This window comes from Suncus etruscus, chromosome 3 (genome assembly GCF_024139225.1).
Source record: "Suncus etruscus isolate mSunEtr1 chromosome 3, mSunEtr1.pri.cur, whole genome shotgun sequence".
In the NCBI taxonomy this organism is placed as follows: Eukaryota; Metazoa; Chordata; class Mammalia; order Eulipotyphla; family Soricidae; genus Suncus; species Suncus etruscus.
The window spans coordinates 120,882,998-120,909,654 of record NC_064850.1 but is presented as its reverse complement, the minus strand read 5'-3'; the positions used below and the strand labels follow the sequence as shown (position 1 = coordinate 120,909,654).

The following is a 26,657-nucleotide window of genomic DNA, read 5'->3' as shown; positions in this document are numbered from 1 at the left end:
TTCCTTCCCACAAATTTCTCTAACTTGTTTTAAATGAACCAAGATCAAAACTCGTGAGTAAGGGTTAGAAGCTGGATCCCTCTGATCTACAATTTAAATAGAAAGCTGAAAGCTGGGGCTGAAGAGATAGCACAGCGGTAGGGCATCTGCCTTGCATGCAGCCAATCCAGGACGTATGGTGGTTCAGTGGTTCAAGTCCCTGCATCCCATATGGTCCACCATGCCTGCCAGGAGTAATCCCTGAGCACTGCCAGGTGTGACCCAAAAAGAGGAGGAGGAGGAGGAGGAGAAGATAGATAGATAGATAGATAGATAGATAGATAGATAGATAGATAGATGGGGCCTGAGCAGTAGCACAATGGTAGGGCGCTTGTCTTGCACACGGCTGACCAAAGATGGACCTTGGTTAGATCCCCAGCGTCCCATATGGTGCCCCAAGCCAGGAGGGATTTTTTTGAGCATATAGCCAGGAGTAACTCCTGAGCGTCACCTGGTGTAGTCCAAAAGTGAGAGAGAGAGAGAGAGAGAGAGAGAGAGAGAGAGAGAGAGAGAGAGAGAGAGAGAGAGAGAGAGAGAGAGAGAGAGCTGAAAGCTGTGAAGAATTTCACAGCCATGCATGGAAACCTCAGCTAAGCCCTAGGAGACACCATCCTCTTCGAGCACATTAATTCTAGCCACACACACACAGTCTTAAAAGAAAATTTGGGGGCCAGAATGATAGTACAGTGGGAAGGCCATTTGCCTTGCATGCAACTGACCTGGTTTGATTCTTAGCATCCCATAGGGTCCCTGAGCCCTCCAGGATTGATTGCTGAACACAGAGCCAGGAGTAACCCCTAAGCACCACTGGGTGTGGTCCCAAAAGAAAAAACAACCACACCCAGACCGCAGCTCTTTGGGACCCACTGGGAAGCTCGCTCAGATCTCAGGGTCCTTGGGCTGGGGTTCCACTTTGACTGTGGTTTCCAGCTCAGACCCAGGGGCCTCCCATTCCGCATCCTGCATGCCATCTCCAGCCTCAGCAGCAGCTGCCCTGGCAGAATGCTCAGGGCTGACAGCCGGGGGGTTGCCCTCTTCTGGAGGTGTTTCATCTGCAGGAGCAAATGTTGCTGCTGACTCCACCATGGACTCTGCCACCATCATCTGCACCAGTGACTCCACCTCTGGCTCCACCATCGACTTCTCCACTGACTCCATCATGAACTCCACCTCCTCCGGTTCCACCATTGACTCTTTCACTGATTCCATCATTGACTCCACCTCCACCACTGGCTCGACCTTTGACTCCACCACCGACTCCATCTCCATCATCTGCTCCACTGAGGTCTCTGCTGGGGTCTCGACCACTGGCTTCTCCGCAGACTCCACCTCCAGCTCCACCATCGACTCAAACTTCGGCTCCACCATCGACTCCACAACCGGCTCTATCACCGGCTCTATCACCGACTGCACCGTCAACTCCACCTCTGGCTTCACCAACTTCACTTCCGAGCCCAGTGGGGTCTCCGCCCCCTTCATGCCCCCTGCACCTGCCGGCGCTTCACGGGCTATGACTTCCGGAGGTGTTGCAGGAGCTTCTTCAGCTGGGGCCTCGCTCCTAGTGGGACCTAGGCAGGTGGTGAGGGCACAATGTGAGTCTCAAGCACACAAAACCCGCTGGAGCCCTGAAGACATGTCAAGACCACAATCCCATGGACGTTCCCCAGAGGTCGGCTAAGTACAAGGAGCAAGGGCCACATGCACAGGACAGGCAAAGGAGGTACCAGCCCTGCAATGCTCAGAGACTATTCCTAGATCTGTGCTGAGGAATGACCCTTGGCGGTGCTCCAGGAACCTAATGTGGTACTAGGGATTGGAACCAGGTGGGAAGGATGCAAAGCAACTGCTTGAATCTCTGAGCTATCTCAAAAAGGAGACCAGAGCAATAGCACAGTGGGGAGGGCCTTTGCTTTGCACGATGCTGACCTGGGATCGATCCCTGGCATCCCATATGGTCCCAAGAGCCTGCCAGAGTGATTACTGAGCTCAGCCTTGAGTGCTGTCGATGACCCAAAAACAACAACAATAACAACAACAACAACAACAACAACTAAAAAGGAGACACCTTATGGACCTAAAGATCAATCCCAAGGCCTCCAGAAGGTGAAGGAACTGGTGTTACTGGACATTCTGGGAGTGTGGGAGGCAGTGAGGGAGGGAGATCTGCTTCTCCGATAAACTTTGTTATACCTACTGAACTTAAAAATTTGTTTGGGGGGCAGGAGTGATAGCATAGCTGTAGAGTATTTGCCTTGTACGTGGTCAACCCCGAATAGCAACAGTTCCAATCCCAGCATCCCAGGAGCCTGCCAGGAGCGACTTCTGAATGCAGTCAGGAGTAACCCCTGAGTACCACCAGGTGTGACACAAACAAAACAAAACAAAACAAAAAATCTGTTTGGATTGGAGAGATTGTCCAGAAGATATGGCACTTGCCTTACATGTAGCCAACCAGGTTTTAACTAGCACCCTGAACCTCACCAGTAGTGATCCTTGAACAACACCCAGGATTGCATGGGAAGCAAGGCAGCTGAGGAGCTACCAGTGACATGGAGTCACTAATGTGGCTGGGCTTCATCATCTGTGGAGTGGGGACACAGATACTTTTATGCCACATGGGGCCATTATGCGTGTTGACTAAAATAGTACATAAGAAAAGGAGTTTAGGGCCTGGAGAGATAGCACAGCAGCGTTTGCCTTGCAAGCAGCCGATGCAGGGCCCAAGGTGGTTGGTTCAAATCCCGGCGTCCCGTATGGTCCCCTGTGCCTGCCAGGAGCTATTTCTGAGCAGACAGCCAGGAGTAACCCCTGAGCACCGCTGGGTGTGGCCCAAAAACCAAAAAAAAAAAAAAAAAAAGGAGTTTAGGGGCCCAAGCAATAACACAGTGGTAGGGCATTTGCCTTGCACACAGCTGATCCAGGATGGATAGCCAGGAATGTGGCCCAAAAATAAAAATAAAAAATAAAAAAAAAGAAAGAAAGAAAAGGAGTTTAATGAGTTAGAAAGTGCTTCCCTTGCATATGTCTGACTCAGGTTTGATCTGCAGCATAACTGTGATCCCTCTGAGCCACCAGGAATGATTCCTGAGCTTAGAGCCAGTAGTAATCCTAGAGCATTGCCAGATGTGCCCCCCCAAATAAAAAAAGAAAAGAAAAGGGGCTTAAGAACAATAAAATTTGAGGCTGGAGCAATATCACAGTGGGTAGGGCGTTTGCCTTGCTAATGACCAACCCAGTTCGATCCATGGCATCCCATATGGTCTCCCGAATCTGTCAGGAGCAATTTCTGAGTGCAGAGCCAGGAATAACCCCTGAGCATTGCCGGGTATGGCTCCCAAACAAACAACAACAACAACAACAACAACAACAAAAAATAAGATTTTAAAGAGAAAAAAAACATAAAACTTAAACTGGGGTCTAGAGAGATAGCACAGTGGGTATGCACCTGCCTTGTGTGCAGGTGACCTTGCATGCATGCGGACATGGGTTCGATCAATCAAACACTGCCAGGAGTAATTCCTGAATACAAAGCTAGGAGTAACTCAAGCATCATCAGGTGTGGCATCCCTCCAAAATACAAAAATACAAAAAAAGCAAAACTTGAACTGGTAAGAGGCTAAGCACATTGGGTTGCTTCACAGTGGGAGGTCAGGGTTCAATTTCCAGCACTACATGTTTTCCTGACCACTGTTGGGAGCAACTTTCAAGCAATTGAGGGTGTGGCAGTCCCCCCCCCCCAAAAAAAAAGAAACAGGCCAAAGAAGTAGTACAATGGGTAGTCTGACACATAGTTCCTCCAGATTTAGTCTGAAGCACCCATATGGTCTCCCCAAAAGCCCTGCCAGGAGTGATCCCTGAGTGCAGAGCCAGGAGTAACCTGTGAACTCCACTAGGAGTGGCCCACTCCAAAATAAAAAGCCACAGGAGTTTCAGAGATAGTACAGTGCATAGAGGGTTTGCCTTGCACATGGCCAACCCAGGTTCTATCTCAAGCATCCCATATGGTCCTATGATCTTGCCAGGAGTAAGCCCTGAGCACAGAACAAGAGTAAGCCCTGAGCACTGCTGGGTATGACCCAAAACCCAAGCAGTCAAAGTGTAAACAAAAAATGAGGAATGGGGCCAGAGTGATAGCACAGCGGTAGGTAGTTAGCCTTGCACACAGCCAATACAGGACAGACCCTGGACAGCCAATACAGGATGGCATCCCATATGGTCCCCCGAGCCTCCTGCCAGGAGAGACTTCTGAGCACAGTGCCAGGAATAACTCCTGAGCACCGCCGGGTGTGACCCCAAAAGCAAAAAAAAAAAAAAATGAGGGAAATGTGTGTTCCACCTGCTAAGAGAAATACTTGTCTGAAAGAAAGAAACATGAGCACATGATAGTCTACGCAGCTGGGAAGCAGCACAAGCAACATCCCCTTTTACAAAATCCTCCAAGGCCTCCTGCCTTCCCTTTCTGAGAGGGCTAGGCCGGCAGGCTCTGAAGAGATTCGGATTGGACCAGAACCATTTCAGTTCAGTTAGCAAAGAAGTTAGCAAAAAAGCTGAAAGAAAGCACTGTTTTCTGAGAATCAGAGGGCAAGAACCTTGGAAAACCAAGTCATCAATTTGATTTACCTTGGAATAGCTGTGGCTCCTCTGAGGCATCTCCAGTCCAATCGGTCCCAGGTTCCACATGCTTGACATGGTCAGGAGTGAGCGCCTTATAGGTCTGAAAATAAAGGCAAGTGGCCACTTGAATGTGGGTGCAATGCCCCGGATGGAAAGCAGGTGGACCCCACTAAGCTGCTATTTGAAAGCCTGAGCATCACATAACATGCTTTTTGGTGGGGGGACCACATCCAGTAGTGCTCAGGGCTACTTCTGGCTCTGCACTCAGAAATCACTCCTGGAAGGCTGGGGGAGGAGGTGGGAACTATATAAGATCTGGGTTCATCCCGGATCGACCACATGCAAGGCTCTACCGCTGTATTATCACTCTGGCCCCACATAACATGTTTTAAAAAGGAAGAGGGGCTGGATGATAGTATAGTAGGAAGGGTGTTTTCCTTAAACATGGCCAACTTGGGTTTGATCTCTGGCATCCCATATGGTCCCCTGAGCACTGTTTGCAGTGATTCATGAGTGTAGAGCCAGGAGTAACCTCTGAGCATCGCTGGATGTGACCCCAAAACCAAAATCAACCAAACAAAAGGCAATGTAAGGGGAAAATCTGTTTGTTTGTTTGTTTTGGGTCACACCAGGCAGTACTTAGGAATCACTCATGGCAGACAGGGGACCATATGGAATACCAGAGATCAAACCTGGGTTGGCCACATCCAAGGCAATGCCCTCCCCACTGTGCTATTGTTCTAGCCTCAAGGGCAAATATTTTATAGCCAAAGTCAGATAGAAAAAATGTGGAAGTTGAACCCCTCAGAGGGAGCACTGATGCCAAAGAAGCCCTTGATAGAGTGCCACAATCCAGGGCTGGGCACCCACACTCTCATGGGAACGGGACCTGCAAGTCTGAGGAGGATCATGACACTGACTCCAGCACCAAGACCTGAGTGTTTCCCAGGGGCGCTGTGGCAGTCACAGAGGCAGGTTCAGTAAGGGTGCCCTGAGTTCTTGACATTGCCAGCTCTACTGTGCAGGACAACAGCCCTGGGACAGCAGCAGTGCTCAGGGACAATCTGTGCTCAAGAATGAAAGGTCAAGGAGAGCAAAAAGAGACTGTCCAGCAGAGGCAGAGACAGACAGGAAGACATACAGAGACAGAGAAAGCCAGAACCAAAGCCAAGTGTGTGGCCAGTTAAACACCCGTCTATCTCCTCTTTCCTCCTCCTCCTCCTCCTCCTCCTCCTCCTTCTCTTCTTCTTCTTCTTCTTCTCTCTCTCTCTCTCTCTCTCTCTCTCTCTCTCTCTCTCTCTCTCTCTCTCGGAGGTATTTTGGGCCACACTCAGTTGTGCTCACAGTTTGTTCCCTAGCAGTTCTAAAGAGTTAAGTGGTCCAGGGACTGAACTCAGGGTTCCTGCTTACCAAGGCTCCCTCTAGCACTTTAAACCCCCACCTGGGCAAATTTAGCTTCTTTTCTTTTCAGCTGGCAGTGTTCAGGGGTCACTTCCATAATAGTACTCAGGAATACCTCTGATGGTGCTTGGGGAACCAAGAGGTTTCAGGGATTAAACCTAGAGATCCTGCATGCAGAGCTGTGCCCCAGCCCTGTGAGCCTCTCTGCATCCCGATCATGATTACCTAAATACTTACATAATATCCACCAGCACTGACGGTGACCCCTACAACCAGGTAGTAGATCGTGTTTGACCCAGGGGGTCCCAGGAACTTGTTGGCTGACATCCAGCGAAGAGATGCTAGAAAGCAAATTTAATCCCTGTAAGGTCTGTCACTTCCACAAAATCTTTGTGTGTGTGTGTGGTTTTTGGGTCACATCCGGCAGTGCTCAGGGGTTATTTCTGGCTCCAGGCTCAGAAATTGCTCCTGGCAGGCACAGGGGACCATATGGGATTCGAACCGATGACCTCATGCATGAAAGGCAAACGCCTTACCTCCATGCTATCTCTCCGGCCCCCACAAAACCATTTTTTAAAAAAATCACATCTGGGGGGCTGGAGAGATAGCATGGAGGTAGGACATTTGCCTTGCATGCAGAAGGATGATAGTTTGATTTCCAGCATCCCATATGGTCCCCCAAGCCTGCCAGAAGCGATTTCTGAATGTAGAGCTGGGAGTGGCCTCTAAGTGCTGCTAGGTGTGACCCAAAAACCAAAAGCAAAACAAAAAAAAAATCACATCTGGGGCTGGAGAGATAGCACAGTGGTAGGGCATTTGCCTTGCATGCGGTCAACCCAGGAAGAACCTGGTTCGATTCCTGGCATTCCATAGGGTCACTCAGCCTGCCAGGGGTGATTTCTGAGTGCAGAGCCAGGAGTCACCCCTGAGCACTGCCGGGTGTGACCCAAAAACCAAATCAATAAATAAAGTTTAAAAAAAAAAACAGAATCGGGGCCGGGTAGGTGGCACTGGAGGTAAGGTGTCTGCCTTGCAAGCACTAGCCAATGAAGGACCGTGGTTCGATCCCCCGGCGTCCCATATGGTACCCCCAAGCCAGGGGCGATTTCTGAGCACATAGCCAGTGTTGTGTTAAATAAATAACGATGGGGCTGGATGGTGGAGGATGCCATCCAGCCCACGTGGCTCTGCAACCTCCATGCAGTCGGCGAGTCCCAGGCCCAGGTGAAATCACTCACTCACAGTCAGGCGTTAGGAAGAATCATCTTTATTCAAGCCCTAGCCACCACGTGTGTGTGGCCTATTCATAACCTTTCAAGCACTAGTTATTCTTGGCCCTGCATCTAAACTCCTTTCAGCCATCTTCCTCAGAGCGCCCAGCAGCGCAGAAAGGGCAAAGCGCCAAAAGGCCCGAATTCCCTTGGTCCATGCCTTATCTACCTTTTTCCAGACCCCTCCCAGGAATGGGAGGGGCTCGCAGGTAGGGTTACACCTACTATCCGGTCCCCAAGCCCCTCCCAGAAATGGGTGGGTTTGGGCACACTACAGCCAGGAGTAACCCCTGAGCATCAAACGGGTGTGGCCCAAAAAAAAACCAAAAAAAAAACCAAAAAACAAACAAAAAAAAAAAACCAGAATCATATCTAAAGGACAAGCTATTAGACAGCGGGAGGGCACTTGGCCTGCATGCAGCCAACCTGGGTTTAATCCCCATAAGGTCCCCTGGGCTCTGCCAGGATCCATCCTTGAGTGCAGAACTAAACATAAGCCCTGAGCACCATCAGATGTGGCCCCAAAATCACCAACATCAAAAAACAATAGCAACAACTACAAAATTAAAAAAAAAAAGAATTACGGAATTACAGTTGAGAAAATATTTCTCCTCTGTGAACCAAGAACTGATTCAAGCTAAAAGAATGTAGCGTGGGGGGCAGAGATATAGCACAGCAATAGGGCATCTGCCTTGCACCAGCCAATCCAGGACAGACGGTGGTTCAAATCCTGGCATACCATATGGGCCTCTGTGCCTGCCAGAAGCAATTTTTGAGCTCAGAACCAGGAGCAATCCCTGAGCACCACTGGTGTGACCCAAAAACCAAAAAAAAAAAAAAAAAAAAAAAAAAAGAATGGAGCATGCCAGGCGGGCTGAAATAATACTTGGTTTGCTCCCAGTCCTATAGAATGACAGCTGTACTCGGACAACTCAAATTTGATCCCCCCAGAAACACCAGGAGTAATTCCTGAACAGTGTGGGTGTGGTCTGAAAACAAACAAAAAAAAAGCTCTAAGATCTCATGTTTAATTTTGAAGATAAAATAGAGACAAGTTAATTTACTCCACAAATATAGCTGAATGCTGTTTGGCATTTATGAGAGGCACTGAGGATATGGTGGAAGATGGAAGAGCCCCAATCTCAGGAGTCTGAGGGCAGGGCCAGTGGAGCAAATTCTTACACACATCACTGTAATATGTTCTGACAGATGCCGTGACTCAAGCAAGCAGAAGCTGTGCTCACACATGAAAATGCAACCGAAAAACTCCCAGTCAGTTGCTCAAGGTGATGGACAAAATTGAAAAGACAGGGTAAAATACTTGTTTTGTTTAGATTTTGGGCCACACCCGACAGGGCTCTGTACTCAAGAATTACTCCTGGTAGTTCTTGGGATCAAACGTGGGTCAGCCACATTTGAGGCAAATGCCCTACCTGCTGTACCATCTCTCCAACCCCTAGGATTGGAATTTTGAAGGAAATTAGGTGGGAGAAAAAATTGCTGCCAGAATTGTAAGCTAGAGAAAAGGGAGAGTGGGCTGGGCAGCAAGAGCAGCTACCCCTCTGTGGAGGGCAAATCTCCAAAGATACTCATTTGCAAATTTTTTACTTTAAGTTTTTGGACCACACCTGGCAATGCTGAGGGCTTATGCCTGACTCTCTATGCTCATGGATCACTCCTGCCTGGGGGACCCTATGAGATGCCAAGGATCAAAGCTGTATGTGCCAGACAAGTGTTTTATCCACAGTATGATATTTCTAGCCCTGACCACAAATCTTAGGAGTAGGAAATTAAAAAGATCATTTGTTTTCAGAGTTTTTGTTTCTTTGTTGGTGGGGCTGGGCCATATCTGGCAGCTCTGGGAACAAGCAGTTGCAGGCTATGTGCTCAGGAGTGACTCCTGGCAAAGTTGGGAAGCCAACTGAAGAGCCTGGGATTGAACCCAGGTCAGCCAGCGCTGCCACTTACAAGTCAAGTGCTTTACTTTCTGGACTAGCTCTCGGATCCCTTTCATGTTTTTATTTTTTTCCAAAAGTTTTATTTTTGGGGCCAGATAGTACAGAGGGTAGAACACTTGCCTTCACATACTAACCAGATGTCAACTCCAGCACCTCGGATGGTCGCCTGAGCACCATCAGAAGTGATCTCTGAGCATAGAGCCAGGAGTAAGTACTGAACACCTCTGGGTGTGGTCCAAACAAGCATAAAAAATTAAGTTAGTAATTACATGTTTTAAAATCAAAAGAGGAAGACAGTATAGCAGGTAGGACATTTCCTTTGCACACAGCTGACCTGGGTTTGATCTCCAACATCCCATAAGGGCACCGCAAGGAGTGACTCCCGAGTGCCAGAAGAAACCCCTGACCATTGCTGGGTTTGGCCAAAAAATAGGGGTGGGGAGAGACAAAAGAAAAGAACAAATGTTGGTGAAGCGGATTTAGAAGTGTATTGGTAGTGGCTAGAAGAAAGGCTGCAGGAGGGTGCTGGCACCCTTCACATTCTTTATCCCCTAAGCATTTCCAGGAGTGATCCTTGGACTGGAAGCAGCTCTGGCTGTGGCCCTGAGCCCCAGTGTGTGTGTGTGTGTGTGTGTGTGTGTGTGTGTGTGTGTGAAGATATGGGTCTGGGCTATGTCACCTGCATCCTGTTCAGCGATCACCCTGCCACCCCTCCCTACCACCACAGCTCTGTTGTTTTCAGAAATTCACTGTAAAGGCTTCTCGGTGATTCAATGAAGAAAACTGCCCTATCTTCCTTGGCTTAAAGATCAAGGAAAATGCAGACGCCTTTCTTTTCCCGGAACTCCCCACCAGCGTTTCAGGAGAAAGGCGCTGTGAGGTGGGCAGCGATGGGCGTTGGCCGCCACTCCACCAGTCTTGCAAGCAAACTGGGGCCAAAGCCACTCCTGGATCAGGGTGGGCGAAGGTTCCAGAGGGGCTGGGGCCAGCGCAGGTCAAGGGCAAGGTCAGAAGGCACAAGTCGGGTAGAGAATAGTGTCCAGAATGCAGCAGACCATGCCGGGGGGCCTTGCCTCCTTTGGGGGTCGTGGAGAAGGGGCCTTGGGATCACACCTGAAAGTGTTCAGGGATCACTCCTGACAATGTTACTCCTGACGGGTGCAGGGGCCATATGCGGGGCCAGGGATGGAACCGGGATCAGCTGCATGTAAGGCAAACGCGCTGCCCGTTGCACTCCCCTGTCCAGCTGTGATTCCTGCTGCCCTCGAACTCCAGCTCGTTGTGTACTGTCCACGCTGCGGGCCAGACCCATTGTACCACAGACCGGGACGCAGCGCACCGAGAAGCGCCGCTGGACAGCTCCAGCTGTGCGGGAGCTTCCTAGACACCATGTCGCAGCCGGGAGATGCCCGACGCCCGCGAGTTCCTCTCCTCCTGCCGGCAGGTCATCCCCTCTCTCGGACCCGTACCTACCTAGGGCTCTGCTTTCTCACCAAGCAAGGAGAGAGGCGCGATGGGGCAGCCTAATTTGGCCTCTGGAGTAACCCAAGCTTGAGCTGGGCACTCCCCCCCCCCCAGGGACCTCAGCTCCCCACCTGCACGGTAGTAGATAGTCCCCCCGCCCCTAGATTCTACTGATGCAGAAACTAAGGCTGCGCCCCTTGCTCGAGCCCAAGAGGCGAGAAACCCCGGAGACCCGGGATTCTGCAGCCACGCGGGAAAGTTTCAGACTTCTAAAAATTTGCAAAAACCTTGGGGCGTCTTGCCCTTGACCCGCCTCCATTCCCTCCACACGGACTTTAGGGGCGTCTAGGCTCCGGGATCTCACCGTCCTTCCTGAGCGGAGCGGGTCCGGGAGGCGCCCTTAGGGTCATCGTCAGCGCCAGGGTCTTGGAGGCGGCTCTTCGGAGATACATGATGCTCCAACGGGTCCCGAGTCTCTGCACACCGCGATGCCCGTGTCCCGTACGGGGACCTGCTGGTCCTGCCCTTAAGTGGGGCTACTCATAGACCACGCCCTTATCCCGGACGCCCCGCCCACAGAGGGGTTTGCTATATAAACCCCGCCCCCATATACAGGTATACCACGCCCAGGGGCGGAGTTACTTATAGACCCCGCCCCGACGGACAGGTAGCTCTGGAGCTACCAGAGCTGGATCTCCAGACTGGCGCATCTATGCATCGCCTGGCTGGAAAGGATAAGCGAACCCCCGCCCCGCTCTAAAGGAAAAAAGAGGCGCCACTCTTCCACGTAGCTGGCCCGGGTTCAATCCCCCTGCGCTCATGGATCACTCCTGATGAGCTTGAGGACCATATGGGGTGTCGGGGATCAAACCCGGGTCAGCCGGGTGCAACCAAGCGTCTTCCCCGCTGTACTAGATCACTTCAGCCCCAGGAATCCTTTAACGTCAGGTTGTGGCAGGCATTTCACAGTCAGCTTTTGTTCACTGACTATCCAAAACACTTTATAGCCTTAAACATTTTCCCAGACCAGTGCTTCTCAATTATTTTCTGTCATGCCCCCCTAGGAAGAAGAAAACATTTTTCGCGCCCCCCCCCCGCGCGACTGTAAATAGTATCTTTATTAAAAAAAAAAACTTTTAACCTGCAAAACAAAAATATGTAAAATAATTTGAGCTGATTTTTTTAATCAGAGGTGATGTCTGGATTAATGGCTACAATGAACACGTTTTGCAAGTACAGCTTTTCTTTTTCTTTCTTTCTTTCTTTCTTTCTTTCTTTCTTTCTTTCTTTCTTTCTTTCTTTCTTTCTTTCTTTCTTTCTTTCTTTCTTTCTTTCTTTTTTTTTTTTGTTTTTGGGCCACACCCAGTAACGCTCAGGGGTTACTCCTGGCTATGTGCTCAGAAGTTGCTCCTGGCTTGGGGGGCCATATGGGACACCGGGGGATCGAATCGCGGTCCGTCCAAGGCTAGCGCAGGCAAGGCAGGCACCTTACCTTTAGCGCCACCGCCCGGCCCCCAAGCACAGCTTTTCGAAGCAGGGTTTAAAGCAGGACTCAGTAACTCTCAGCTCCAGAGACTGTACAGAGACATAAACAGGGGGCTTAGCTTGTTATGACAGTGTTTGCAGAGGTCAAACGCGCCCCCTTTATGGAGCTTCGCGGGCCCCCCCAGCCCCGGGGGGCCAGCCCCATTATTTGAGAACCACTGCCCCGGACCACGGAGATGGCTCAAAGGGTTTAGAGCTGTGAGAACTGTGCAAGTACTTGCCAGGAGCTTAGACCTCCACACTGGTTAGTGACCTGAGCACTCCCTGTGTGCCCCAGCCTCCTCCACCGGAATATGTTCCCTTAAGTATTATCACATCTGATTTGGTACTTTTGTTTTGTTTTGGGCCACACCCTGTGACGCTCAGGATTACTCCTGGCTCTGACTCAGAAATCGCTTCTAGTTCAGGGGACCATATGGGATGCGGGGGATCAAACCCACGTCCGTCCTGGATCAGCCACGTGCAAGGCAAAGGCCCTACCACTGTGCTATCGCTCTGGCTGGGACTTGGCACTGCTTAAAAGCAGAGTAAGAGTTTCCCATTGAAACCTTACACCCTGATGATGACCTGGCACAGGCCTCAGAGGTTTGGGCATTTTCCAGTCACCCCTGAACCAGGGAAGCCATCTACGAAACATTGAAAGTTGTCTACGACATCACCTGGAAGCAATCCTCTACCAGGGAAGACCCTACTGCTGCTCTGACATCGATTTACTCAAAAGAGTCTTCCCTTAACACTGAGAAGATTTAAACAACAACAACGACCTGCGTACTGGACAGGGCTTTCTGCATTGCCCTTTAATTCTGGGTTGAAATTAGACGCCACTCCGCACCATCCTGACTTCAATGTAGGATATACAGATTCCAAGACCTTCAATACAGAAACAGGATACCGACAACAGAGACTGTGAAAAATATAACTGTATGGGCACTACAGACAATGACCAGGATTGGACAAACTAGTTTGCCTGGAGCCTAGAAATGGTCTTATGTCAGGAAACTTCAGGGGTAAAGTCTCCTTGTACTTAGGCCAAAAATTTTTTCCTTTCCATGACCCCCATACTTTGGTGGGCCCATGCAAACGATAATTGCCACTCTAACATTGTTTATACAGTGCTCCTTGACTCTAACCCTTTAAGAAGCCACTAGTAAAAATATCTAGAACTGCAAAAAAAAAAAAAAAAAGGTTTACATTAGTGTTAACATATATGCTTTTAGTTAAACTAGCATTCTGGGGGATAAAAGAGGGAGAAAGGGATATATGCTTGGGAACAGGGATGAAGGGAGGACAACACTGGGGATGATGGATATTCCCGATTCAATGTTAATATGTACCTAAAATACTACTGTGAAAGATATGTAAGTCATTATGATAAAAAAATTGTGTTTTATTTAGAAATATTCTTTGGGGCCGGGTAGGTGGCGCTGGAGGTAAGGTGTCTGCCTTGCAAGCGCTAGCCAAGGAAGGACCGCGGTTCAATCCCCCGGTGTCCCACATGGTCCCCCCAAGCCAGGGGCGATTTCTGAGCACATAGCCAGGAGTAACTCCTGAGCGTCAAACGGGTGTGGCCCAAAAACCAAAAAAAAAAAAAGAAATATTCTTTGACTTACATGTACTATTATATTAATTATGTTATTTTATGTTACTATATTATGTAATGTCAGTTTACCTCAATATGTTAATCAATTTTATCTCTTGAATAAATTCTTTTTTTTTTTGGTTTTTGGTTTCTGGGCCATACCCGGCGTTGCTCAGGGGTTACTCCTGGCTGTCTGCTCAGAAATAGCTCCTGGCAGGCACGGGGGACCATATGGGACACCGGGATTCGAACCAACTACCTTTGGTCCTGGATGGGCTGCTTGCAAGGCAAACACCGCTGTGCTATCTCTCCGGGCCCTTGAATAAATTCTTACAATAAAAAAAAAGTTTCCCATTGAATGTACTTCTTAGCCTGTCCCAATCCCTGAACAAAGGAAGCACCAGTGTCTCTGACCCCAGGTCACTCTTAGGCTGAACAGAGAGCACATTTTGTACATTTTATTGGTGGGGGGACATACTCGTTCAGTGTTATTCTTGGCTCTACACTCTGGAATCATACATTTTTGTGCTTTGGGACCATATAGGATGCTAAGGATCAGATCTGGGTCGGCTCCATGCAAGACAAACGCCCTATCTCTTCAGCTCCAGAATTTGTTTATTAATTTATTTTGCTTTTTAAAAGTTAAATGTATTTAGCCGGAGAGATAGCATGGAGGTAAGGCATGTTCTTCGTGCAGAAAACGGTGGTTCGAATCCAGCATCCCATATGGTTCCCCCAAGCCTGCCAGGAGCGATTTCTGAGCGTAGAGCCAGGAGAAACCCTGAGTGCTGCCAGGTGTAACCCACCCCCCCCAAAAAAAAAAGTTAAATATATTTCATTTAGATACTGGTTTACAGAGTTGTTCATAATATATTTTCTTTCTTTCCTTTTTTTGTTTTTTGGGCCACACCCAGCGGTGCTCAGGGGGTTACTCCTGGCTCTGCATCAGAAACAGCTCCTGGGGCCAGAGCGATAGCACAGCAGTAGGCATTTGCCTTGCATGCAGCCAACTCTCATCAGACTCTGGTTCTATTCCCTGCATCCCATATGCCCCCCCCCCCCCGAGCCTGCCAGGAGCGATTTCTGAGCACAGAGCCAGGAGTAACCCCTGAGCGCCGCTGGGTGTGACCCAACCCCCTCCCCAGAAAAAAAGAAAAGGAAAAAAAAAAAAGAAATTGCTCCTGGTAGGCTCAGGGAACCAAATAGGATGCAGGAGATTTAACCTGGGTCTGTACTGGGTTGTCCAAGTGCAAGGCAAATGCCTTACGGCTATTCTACCACTTGGGCCCTATTTCTGTTATTCAATAGTCCAACACCAATCCCACCACCAATGTAACATTCCCTCCACTTCTGTCATCAGTTTCCCAACCTCTCTGAAACTGCATTACTTGTGACTTTTTACTGAGCCAAAGAGAAATCAATTGTTCTAAGAAATCGTCAAGCAGAGAACCTTTTAGAAGTCATAACTATGAAAATTATGTATTTTTCTTATTGCTGAGGATAGCATCAGTAATCAGTTATGTAAAATCAATAATAATTTAAAATTAAAAAATTAACTGCTAGGGCAGAAGCGATAGGGCCTTTGCAAGTGGCTGATCCAGGATGGACCAGGGTTCAATCCCCAGCGTCCCATATGGTTCCCAGAGCCAGAAGCGATTTCTGAGTGCACATCCAGGAGTAACCCCTGAGCATCACCAGGTGTGGCCCCAAAAAAACAAACAAAAATTAACCACTTAGCTTATTTTTCTTTTTTTTTTCTTTCTTTTTTTTTTTTTTTTTTTTGCTTATTTTTCTTTTAACATGTAATCCTAATTTAGGGGCTGGAGAGATAGTACAGTAGGTAGGGCACTTACCTTGCATGCAGCCAACCCAGATTCAATCCCTGGCATCCAGAGTCTCCCACAAAGGATTTCTAAACACAGAGCCAGAAGTCAGTCCTGATCATTGCTGGGTGTTGGCCCCATGATTTTTGTCCTTTCTCTTAACAAGCCTAAGGAGTTAGTATGTGTGTGTGGGTGTGTGTGTTAATGTTGATTATCCCTATAATGCCCTCCTAAAAAGTGCATCAGTTGATTTTCTGGGGGATTCACGCCTGGCAGTACACAGGGCTCATTCCTGGCAGGACTGTTGGGATCCATATTAGTGTCAAGGATTGAACCCAGACTGGCAGCATGCAAGACTAGTGACTTCACAGTTGTGCTCTCTATCCAGCCCATGAGTAAATCTGGGGTCAGAGATACTGGTACTTCCTTTGTACAGGGATTGTACAAAGGCTCAGAGCACATTCAATGGGAAACTCTTAGTCTGCTAGAAGGCAGTGCCAAGTCCTGGCATTTCAGCACCATGTGACTGGCCCATCACCATAGGGTCCCTCCAGGTCCCAGGCCAGAGCCAAATTCTGAGAGAGGAGATAAATCTTTGACTTCTCCAGATGGCTTTTCATTTCCTGTAGGAGCTTAGTGCATCTGGATCAGATGAAATGTTCTGGCTTGTTGCTAAAGGAGACATTTAGACAGTACTTGGGGTGGGGGTGGAGGTTGGGCCACAGGGGTTACCCCTGGATCTGCGCTCAGAAATTGCCCCTGGCAGGCTCGGGAGACCATATAGGATTCCGGGGATTGAATGCACGTCTTTCCCAGGTTGGCCGTGTGCAATGTCCTACTTCTGTGCTATCGCTCTGATCTCTAAACAGCACTTCAGACTGATCACTCTGGCAAGCTGCTGTTGCCAAACCTTAGAGGTTTCCATATCTTGGGGTTTTTTGTTTTGTTTTCGGGGGAGGTGTGCCCCCGAGATGCCATGTGGTGCTAGGGAGATCAAACTCGGGGATCATACACGTGGTCTTTCACTCTATCTCTATAGCCCACACCCTGGGGGAGATTCTTAGTATTTTTTCTCTGAAATCTAGAGTCCAGTTTCACATTACCAAGGCTGCCCTTGCTTGGGTCCTTGACATTTTTCAAGGTTTAGTTGTAGAAATAATATTCTAGGATCAGAGAGCTTAGTTACAATGATTCCACTTATCTGAGTCTGGGCAAAGAGGATGTTGCCTAAATAACACAGGAAGTCCCCTCTGGCTGTATCATATGGATTCAAGTCTGAAAGCCTGTGCCATGAACAGGAATTCTCAAAGGCTGATTTGATTCCTGGACTCCACTGGAAGAAGCCTTCTTTTCCTAACACACAGACACAAAATTTTTGAGGCGGGGGTAGGAGTTTGAGTTTTTGGGCTGCATCCAGTGCTACTCAGGGAACACTCCCAGCAGTGCCTGGGGGCCATATGTGGTACCAGGGATTGAACTAGGATCAAGTATGTATAAGACAGACATCTTAATCTTAGCCCTGTATGGTCTTTCTGGCTCTGAAGATTTTTGGGTTTTGGGGGTGCCACATTAAGCGATGCTCAGGGGTTTCTTCTGACTGTGCTCAGGGATCACTCTGGAGGTAATTGGAGGTTACTGTTTTGTTTCCTGTTTTTGGATTACACTTAGCTTTGTTGCATTAGTTAATTAAGGATTGAGCTGGATGGTGAAGGATGGAGGCCTTTGTGCTTAGGCCCCAGCCACGTGGCTTCATCCCCCATCCAGCGGGCAGGTGAAAGGCGAAATCACTCACTCACATGCAGGCATTAGGAAGCATCATCTTTATTCATGCCCTGACCACCACAGGTGTGTGGCCTATCTCATAACCTTTCAAGCATTCGGCCATTCTTAGCCCTGCATCTTATAATTCAGCCATCTTCCTCAGAGCGCCCAGCAGGGCCAAAAGGCAAAGACCCTTAATCCCCTGGCTTCCGGGTTTATCTACCTATTCCAAGACCCCTCCCAGGAATGGGCCAGGTCTTGCAGGTAAGGTCACACCTATTATCCGGTTCCCAAGACCCCTCCCAGAAATGGGTGGGTCTCAGATAGGTACCCTACAAGCTTTGCACCCAGAAATTACTTTTAGCAGGCTTGGAGGTCCATATGGGATACCAGGGATAGCACCTGGGCTGGCTGTCTGAAAAGCAAATGCCCTAACCACTGTACTATTGATTCAGCACACAGGGATCATTGTTGACAGGGATAAAATAGGGGCTATCTGTGTGAGAAACAAGCACTATAGCCTCTATATGCGCGCTCTCTCTGGCCCCCAAGTCTTTATATATATATATATTCATAGCACTGTAATGACAAGTTGGGGACCACATCCAGTAATGGCCAGTTTACTCCTAGCCTTAATCATTCTGGCCCCCAAGTAAGTGATTTTTTTTTGGGGGGGGGTGACATTTGGTAGCTCTTAGGGGTTATTCCTGGTTCTGCACTAGGAATCACTCCTGGCAGGCTCGGGGACCATATGGGATGCTGATGACTGAACCTGGGTCAGCTGCATAGAAGGCAAATACCCTACTTGCTGTACTGGCATTCCAGACCCCTCCAAGTAAGTATCAACAGATTTGTAAGGTTTCGATGTGGGATCAATTACTTGTAGTTTATTTTTTATTTTTTGGTTTGTGGGCTGTACTCAATGGTGCTCTAGGGACCTTAGTTGACCACATGAAGTACCCTAACCAATCCAGCCCCATTTATTTGTTTGGTTTGTTTTGGGGCCACACCTGGCAGCACTCAGGGGTTACTCCTGAGTAACTCTGTATTTAGAAATTATTCCTGGCAGGATTGGGGGACCATAAGGAATGCTGGGGATGAAACCCTAGTAGGCCTTGTGAAAGGCAAACACCCTGCCCTCTGTGCTATTGCTGTGGTTCCCTGTTTTGTTGTGTGATTTTGAGGGCAAGAGCAATATATTGTACAGTGGAGAGGGCTGTACAATTGAGGCCCAGTCAGTCCATGAGCCAAGCCTTCAGATATGATGGGATTTTCTCAGATAGGGCTGTACATACAGGAGGCAATTTTTTATTTTTTTTACTTTGAATCACAATAAAGCATCATTTCTCCAAGTGGTCACCACAGATATAATTTTTATTATTTTATTTGATGATGCACACAAATGCTGACTTAACATAGTCACATGTAACCTTTGCTTTCATATTTACAACCAACCAAATGTGTGGATCCAGAGGAATTGCTGAGTACACCTACAAAGAAGAGAAAAAGAATTAAAAGGGCCCGGAGAGATAGCACAGCGGTGTTTGCATTGCAAGTAGCCGATCCAGGACCAAAGGTGGTTGGTTCGAATCCCGGTGTCCCATATGGTCCCCCGTGCCTGCCAGGAGCTATTTCTGAGCAGACAGCCAGGAGTAACCCCTGAGCAACGCCGGGTATGGCCCAGAAACCAAAAACCAAAAAAAAAAAAAAAAAAAAAAGAATTAAAAAACCAGTTTAGGGCCAGAGAGGTAGCATGGAGGTAGGCTGTTTGCCTTTCATGTAGAAGGATTCATGGTTCGAATCCCGGCATCCAATATGGTCCCCTGTGCCTGCCAGGAGCTATTTTCTGAGCATAGAGCCAGGAGTAACCTCTGAGCACTGCTGGGTGTGACCCAAAACAAAACAAAACAAAACAAAAATAAACAGTGTAGAGCCTCATTGGGAGAATCGAAGAAACATATCCACAAAGATGTCAGCCCCTTATTTTATTTATATTTTAGGCACTTTATTTATTTTTCAGTTTTTGGGTAACATCCAGCGATGCTCAGGAGTTACTCCTGGCTCTGTGCTCAGAAATTGCTCCTGGCAGGCTCGGGGAACCATATGGGATGATAGGATTCGAACCACCATCCATCTGAGTGCAAGGTAAATTCCCTACCGCTATACTATCTCTCCGGCCCCACTTTATTTTTTAAACCCTTGTAATATTTTTCTGGCCTCTCAAGTAACACTCTATAGTAATTTCAACAGAAGAGCGAAGGCTGGATCTGGAGCCATAGCATAGTGGGAAAGGCTTGGGACTTGCTCTCGGCCACCTGATTCAATTGTCATATGGTCCTCCGAACCCTACCAAGGCAGAGAGCATAAAGCATATAGAGCATAGAGCATGACACCTAAGCACAGAGCCATTAATAAGCCCTGAGCACCAACTGGTGTGTCCAGAAAGTAAAACTCAAAAGCAAAAGCACTTGTAGGATGGGACTAGAACTCAGAATGCATTTCCACAAAGGCAAGGATGCTTCCACTTGGCTACATTCCAGACACCAATTTTATCTTTTTAAGGGGGTCCACATCTGGTGATGCTCAGGGATCACTTCTGACAGGGCTCTGGAAACCATATGTGATGCTAAGGGGTTGAACTCCAGTGGGCTATGTAGTGAAGACAAGCACCTTACCAGCTGTATTCTCTCTCTTTTGTTTTGGGGCCTCACCTGTAGATGCTCCAGGTTTACTCCTACTTCCTTGCTCAAGGGTGTTTCCGGTTGAGCTAGAGGGGTGGGATGGGGGATGATTATAATGTGTTGCTAGGGACTGAATTTGCCATGTGCAAGGCAACCTCACTCCTGCATCATCTCTCTAGTCTCTCTCAATTTATATTTTCTGATTAACTAGCTAGAGCAATGGTCCTCAAACTACAGCCCGCAGGCCACATATTGTATTTATTCCCATTTTGTTTCTTCACTTCTTTTTTTTTTTTTTTTTGTGGGTTTTTGGGTCACACCCGGCAGTGCTCAGGGGTTATTCCTGGCTCCAGGCTCAGAAATTGCTCCTGGCAGGCACAGGGGACCATATGGGGCGCCGGGATTTGAACCGATGACCTCCTGCATGAAAGGCAAACGCCTTACCTCCATGCTATCTCTCCGGCCCCTGTTTCTTCACTTCTAAATAAGATATATGCAGTGTGCATAGAAATTTGTTCATAATTTTTGTTTTTACTATAATCTGGCCCTCCAACAGTCTGAAGGACAGTGAACTGGCCCCCTGTTTAAAAAGTTTGAGGACCCCTGATAGAGTAATGAATTGAGTAAAAAGTATTAATAGGAATAATAACAACATGATCATGCAGGGAAAAAAACTAAACAAATCTTCTGCCCTACAACATCTGTCCAGCCTGCAAATAGAACAGTTCCCCACTGCTGAGTACAAAATGGTGAAGAAAACAACTTATCCTCTACTATGATCTAAATGTCAAATATTTACTATTTCATGAGGACCACGAAGACACTATTAGATTATGATCTTGGCTTCATAAACAAGACCTTTTTGGACCAGAGTCATGCTTACAAACAATAATGGTACAAGATGCTTAATTCTAGTACTAAGAATTCACACACTTGGGGCCAGAATGATAGTATAGTGGGGAAGGAATTTACATGGTATACGCTGGATCCAGTTAGATCTCCAGCATCCCATATGGTCCCCAGAGCCTGCCAGGACTAATCCCTGAGCACAGAACCTGGAGTCAGCTCTGAGCACTGCAGGATGTGGCACCAAACCCAAACAAAAAGAATTCCTGGGGCCGGACTGATAACACAGCTGTAGGGTGTTTGCCTGGTATGCAGCCAATCCAGGACAGACTGTTGTTCGAATTCTGGCATCCCATATGGTCCCCCAAGCCTGCCAGGAATGATTTCTGAGCCCAGAGCTAGGAGTAACCCCTGAGCGGCGCCAGGGGTAGCCCCCCAAAAAACAAACCAAACGAAAAAGAAATACAGGTTGGAGCCAGGGAGCTAGAAAGCTCATAGGGCTGGACAGCAAGGCTGGCCCAAGTCCTGGCAAAACCCCACCTAGTCCCTGTATTATACCCCGGGATTAGCCTGGTGGCCTCAGGGACACTGGATTCTACATGAGGGGGTATAGGCTCAGGCCACTAAGCACTACTGGGGAGGTTCCACCCCCAAACATTCAACATTCACAGTTTGCCATAGACAGGAATAGAGGCGCTACAAAAGCACAAAACTAATTAAAACAGCAACTAGAAGACTGAGAGCTTGGACTGCAACCAACGGTACCCAGGAATCATTCCTGGTGGGGCTCAAGGACACATGAGGTTTTAGGGACTGAACCCAGTCCCTAAACCCACTTGCAAGGCAAGTGTCCTACCACTGTACTATCTGTCCAGTCTAATAACAACATTAAAAAGGGAGCTGGAAGAGCCAGAAAAACAGTGGATAGGCATTTGCCTTGCATGTGGCTGACTCAGGTCTGATCCCTGATATCCCATATGGTCCCCCAAGAACCCCCAGGAGTGATTCCTGAGCACAGAGCCAAGAGTAAGTCTTCGTCACAGAGACTGGCACACATCACAAAGAGCAAGAACAATCAGTGCTGGCGGGGCTGTGGGGAGAAAGGAACTCTCATTCACTGCTGGCAGGAATGCCACCTACTCCAGCCTTTATGGAAAACAATATGGAGATTCCTCAAAAAACTGAAAATTGAGCTTGCATACGATCCAGTTATACCACACTCCTAGGGATATACCCCAGGAATTCAAAAACGCATTACAAAAATCTCTTCCTCACATCTATCTTCATTGCAGTGCTATTTACAATAGCCAGACTCTACAAACAACCAAGATGCCCTTCAACAGATGAACGGCTAAAGAAACTATGTTACATATACACAATGGAATATTATGCAGCCGTCAGGAGATGAAGTCATGAAATTTTCCTATAGATGATGTACATGGAATCTATTATGCTGAGTGAAATAAGTTAGAGGGAGAGAGAGACATACAGAATAGTTGAACTCATCTATGGTTTGTTTTTGCCTTTTGGTTTTTGGGCTGGTGACGCTCAGGGATTACTCCTAACTATGTGCTCAGAAATTGCTCCTGGCTTTGGGAACCATACAGAATGCCAGGGGATCGAACCGAGGTCCTTCCTGGGACCGCGTGTAAGGCAAACATCCTACCTCTGCGCCAGGACTCTGGCCCAACTCATCTATGGGTTTTAGGAAAAATAAAAGATATTATTGAAATAATTCCCAGAAGGAAGGACCAGCTCATATGAAGCTCACCACAAAGAGTGGTGAGTGCACTTAGAGAAATAACTACACTGACAACTATCATAACAATGTCAATTAGTGAGGGAAGTAGAAGCCAGTCTCGAACACAGGCAGGGGAAGGGAGAGGGAGATGGTGATGAGAATGCTGCACTGATGAAGGGGGTGTTTTGTTTTGTTTTGGTTTGGTTTTTGGGTCACACCCAGCAGCGATCAGGGGTTACTCCTGGCTCCATGCTCAGAAATTGCTCCTGGCAGGCTTGGGGGACCATATGGGATGCCAAGATTTGAACCATCGTCCTTCAGCATCTAAGGCAAATGCCTTACCGCTGTGCTATCTCTCCAGCCCGGGGTGGGTGGGGTAGGGGTGGGGTGGGGGGTGTTCTTTTTATGACTGAAACCAAACTACAATCATGCTTGTAATCATGATGTTTAAATAAGGATTTTTTTTTGTTTGTTTTGTTTTTGGGTCACAGCCAGCAGCAATCAGGAGTTACTCTTGGCTCTGTGCTCAGAAATTGCTCTGGCAGGCAAGGGGGACCATATGGGATGCCAGGATTCGAATCACCATCCATCCTGGATTGGCTGCATGCAAGGCAAATGCCCTACCACCATGTTATCTCTCCAGCCCCTAAATAAAGATATTATTAAACTCCCCCCCCCCAAAAAAAACACACACACACAAAAAAGGAGTAAGTCTTCAGCATCCCCAGATGTGATCCCCAAACAAAATAATATTTAAAAATTACATAATTTGCCGGCATGGTGGCACTAGAAGTAAGGTGTCTGCCTTGCCAGCGCTAGCCTAGGACGGACCGCGGTTCGATCCCCTGGTGTCCCATATAGTCCCCCAAGCCTGGAGCGACTTCTGAGCACACAGCCAGGAGTAGCCCCTGAGTGTCACCGGGTGGCCCAAAAACCAAAAAAAAAAAAAAAAAAAAATTACATAATTTATATAAACATGAAATTCCATACTTACTATCTTGGTATTCCAAAAATTTATTCCAATCCATTTCTTCTCTTATACTCTGAAACATCTTCATTATGTTGTTTGATGAGCTAGAAGCAGGTACAAGTTGAAAAGAGAAATGTAATTTTCCCAGCAAATTAAAGAGACTAACTAAAGATGTGTCTATTTTACAAGAGGAAGAAGGATAAATTGAAAGAATTACAAATGTCCTTGGGGCTAGAGAGATAGTACAGTGAGGAGGGTGCTCACTTTCTTCATATGGCCAACCCAGGTTTGATCCTCTGTATTCCATATGGTCCTGAGCATCACCAGGAGTGATTCTTTTTGTTTTGTTTTTGTTTTTTGGGACATACCCAGCAGCGCTCAAAAGTTACTCTTGGATCTGAGCTCAGAAATCACTCCTGGAGCCTTGGGGGACCATAAGGGATGCTAGGATTCAAAGCCAGGTTGGTTGCATGCAAGGCAAATGCCCACCCCACAGTGCTATTACTCTGGCCCTCAGGAGTGATTTTTTGAATGCAGTACCAGAAGTAACCCCTGAGCATTGCTGGGTGTGGACACAAAACAAAAAACTGATAACTACTGCTATTAGAGATTAGAAGTTAATTAGTGCTCCTTCGGCAACAAATTCGTGAAGCATTCCATATTTAAAAAATAAATAAAAAGAAGGTAATCAAAATAAGAGATCTATGAGTTGGAAGTTGGGGGCAATTTTGAAGAAAGGCCAAATCTATTAGATACAAAACAGACAAAATCTAAATACTAAAAAGTACAAAATATTATCTAGAGAGGACTTTTCAGGAGGTTACTACATAGCTCTGAAAAGGGAAAACTGGACTGAGTAAGTTTTTGGGTCAGTTTTTCTCCAAGTGTTTTTTGAACTATAAAAGCAACAGGACCTATTATCAACTGGAGTTGAAAAGATGAATTTTATGGGCTGGAGTGATAGCAAAATGGAAAGCATTTGCCTTGCACGCCACAGACTCAGGACGGACCCAGGTTAAATCCACAGCATCCCATATGGTCCTCCAAGCCTGGCAGGACCGATTTCTGAGTGCAGAGCCAGGAGTAACCCCTGAACACCACTGGGTATGCCACAAAAAACAAAAAGGGGGGGGGGCAAAATATAAATGAGAAAAAATAAGATCATGAGGTTATTCTTCAAAAGGTCAAACTAGCGGTAAGAAGTAAAAACTGACAAAAGGCATACAAAATTAATTTTTCTCTAATTTTAAATTGTTTGGGGCCATACTTGGTGGTGCACGGGGCTTAATTCTGGCTCTGCGCTCAGGAAACACCCCTAATGGGGCCTTAGGGACTATATGGGGTACCAGGGTGTGGCCCAAACACCAAAAAAGAAAAAAGAAAGTGAGTTTATACACGAAAGTATTTGACAGATTGTAAAGACACAGGGAAAAAAGTGGTGGTTACACACTAAATATAATTTCCAACAATACTGATCTATTGATTCAACACTAATACTTGGGAAATCAAGTAAGATTTCATTTGTGTAACTTTGTTCACTGATGTTTTGGCTCCACAGCTGAGGGGGGGTGGGAAGTATTCTCATGAAACTCCAGCAAGAGTCAGGCCTACTTAAGAAATCCAAGAGCGGGGCCGGGCGGTGGCGCTGGAGGTAAGGTGCCTGCCTTGCCTGCGCTAGCCTAGGAGACGGACCGCGGTTCGATCCCCCGGCGTCCCATATGGTCCCCCAAGCCAGGAGCGACTTCTGAGCGCATAGCCAGGAGTAACCCCTGAGCGTTACCGGGTGTGGCCCAAAAACCAAAAAAAAAAAAAAAAAAAAAAGAAATCCAAGAGCACTAAAATATTTAGCAACACCGCCACTCATCACAAGGCCACGCTAAGAGACAGTGTGAGATAAAAATCTGAGCATCATCCTGTTTCCTGGGGCCTTTGACAGGGAGAGCAAGCATTTCAGCTCCTGGAGAAAAGCTGTATTCATGCCAGGGACTTAGCTGAGCTGAGAGGTGCATGGCTGTGCCAGCATCCCATCCTGACTCCCCTCGGCAAGACTTACCATGCCCCACAGGACCACGGAGGTGCCCAAGGTCAGCCCCACTTTGAGCCAGTCGGGCTTGTCGTGTAATGGCTCCCGCACGTAGAACTTTGACCGCGCTGACACTGGAAGGGGACAGACAAGAGGCTGTAAACGGAGCCGCCAGGGAGGCAACAGCTTGACACTGAAGCGAGTGGTGTCGCATTTAATCCGTTCCCCCCACCCTTTCATTAGCCCGGAACCATGGGTGTCGGGGGCGGGGGGTACAGGCGTGCTCCGGGCCGCAGGGAGCCACGAAGGTCACCGCCCGGCGGATTCAGGCCGCAGCTGCCCCAGGCCTCACGGGCTGGCTGTACTTCAGGGAGGGCCAGGCTGGGACGGAGGATCGGCCAGCGCGGAGAGGGGGCACTCACAGGCGCTCGGGAGCCGGCCGGGGACCAGCAGCCTGGACACGGGGCGCAGCAAGGAGGACGGCGCCATCTTGCCAAGGCCTGACTCCGCCCTGTAGAAGCCACGCCCCCGGCCCACACCCATAGAGACTCCGCCCCTAGACTATCCGTCCCTCGAGGCCACGCCCCTGTGGCAGCGGTGGTTGCAGAGCGCCCCCTGGAGGCTGGAAGTGCCTGGCTCTCGGCCGCCCCTGCGGCGCCTATTGGGCTGAATCTTCTCCTGGCAGGTTCGGGGAGCATATGGGATGCTGGGAATCGAACCCAAGTCCGTCCTGGGTCAGCCGCGTGCAAGGCAAACGCCCTACGGCAGTGTTATCTCTCCGGCCCCCTCCAATTTTATTTTATTCCAGTCTTTCCTCCTTTTTTTTTTTTTTTTTTTTGGTTTTTGGGCCACACCTGGCGGTGCTCAGGCTGTCTGCTCAGAAATAGCCCCTGGCAGGCACGGGGGACCATATGGGACACCGGGATTCGAACCAACCACCT

At 48.1% G+C, this 26,657-nt stretch overlaps 2 protein-coding genes across 2 annotated transcripts; both read right to left on the bottom strand.

The window, feature by feature from the left end:
- Positions 1 to 918: 918 nt before the first annotated feature.
- MGARP (mitochondria localized glutamic acid rich protein) lies at positions 919 to 11,199 on the bottom strand. Its single transcript, XM_049770874.1, has 5 exons — positions 11,112 to 11,199; positions 10,571 to 10,663; positions 6,292 to 6,395; positions 4,660 to 4,753; positions 919 to 1,607 (listed from the first exon to the last, which is right to left on the bottom strand). Exons 1-5 carry the CDS (start codon positions 11,197 to 11,199, stop codon positions 919 to 921), a joined length of 1,068 nt encoding a protein of 355 aa, XP_049626831.1.
- A 7,609-nt stretch (positions 11,200 to 18,808) lies between these two features.
- On the bottom strand, positions 18,809 to 26,247 carry NDUFC1 (NADH:ubiquinone oxidoreductase subunit C1). Its single transcript, XM_049770180.1, has 4 exons — positions 26,139 to 26,247; positions 25,747 to 25,850; positions 23,718 to 23,797; positions 18,809 to 18,945 (listed from the first exon to the last, which is right to left on the bottom strand). The coding sequence occupies exons 1-3, from the start codon at positions 26,203 to 26,205 to the stop codon at positions 23,738 to 23,740; spliced, it is 231 nt and encodes a 76-aa protein (XP_049626137.1). The 5' UTR covers positions 26,206 to 26,247; the 3' UTR covers positions 18,809 to 18,945; positions 23,718 to 23,737.
- Between the last annotated feature and the right edge of the window lie 410 nt (positions 26,248 to 26,657).

Bases quoted from the DNA above. Each gene is read 5' to 3' on its own strand.
- MGARP (XM_049770874.1), bottom strand. From the start codon at position 11,199: ATGTATCTCCGAAGAGCCGCCTCCAAGACCCTGGCGCTGACGATGACC. The intron at 6,396-10,570 runs GTACACAACGAG...TTTGCTTTCTAG, and splicing joins TCTGGCCCGCAGCGTGGACA to CATCTCTTCGCTGGATGTCA. The intron at 1,608-4,659 runs GTAAATCAAATT...CCACCTGCCTAG, and splicing joins GGAGCCACAGCTATTCCAAG to GTCCCACTAGGAGCGAGGCC.
- NDUFC1 (XM_049770180.1), bottom strand. From the start codon at position 26,205: ATGGCGCCGTCCTCCTTGCTGCGCCCCGTGTCCAGGCTGCTGGTCCCC. The intron at 25,851-26,138 runs GTGAGTGCCCCC...GTCCCCTTCCAG, and splicing joins CGGCCGGCTCCCGAGCGCCT to TGTCAGCGCGGTCAAAGTTC. The intron at 23,798-25,746 runs GTAAGTCTTGCC...ACCTGCTTCTAG, and splicing joins CCGTGGTCCTGTGGGGCATG to CTCATCAAACAACATAATGA.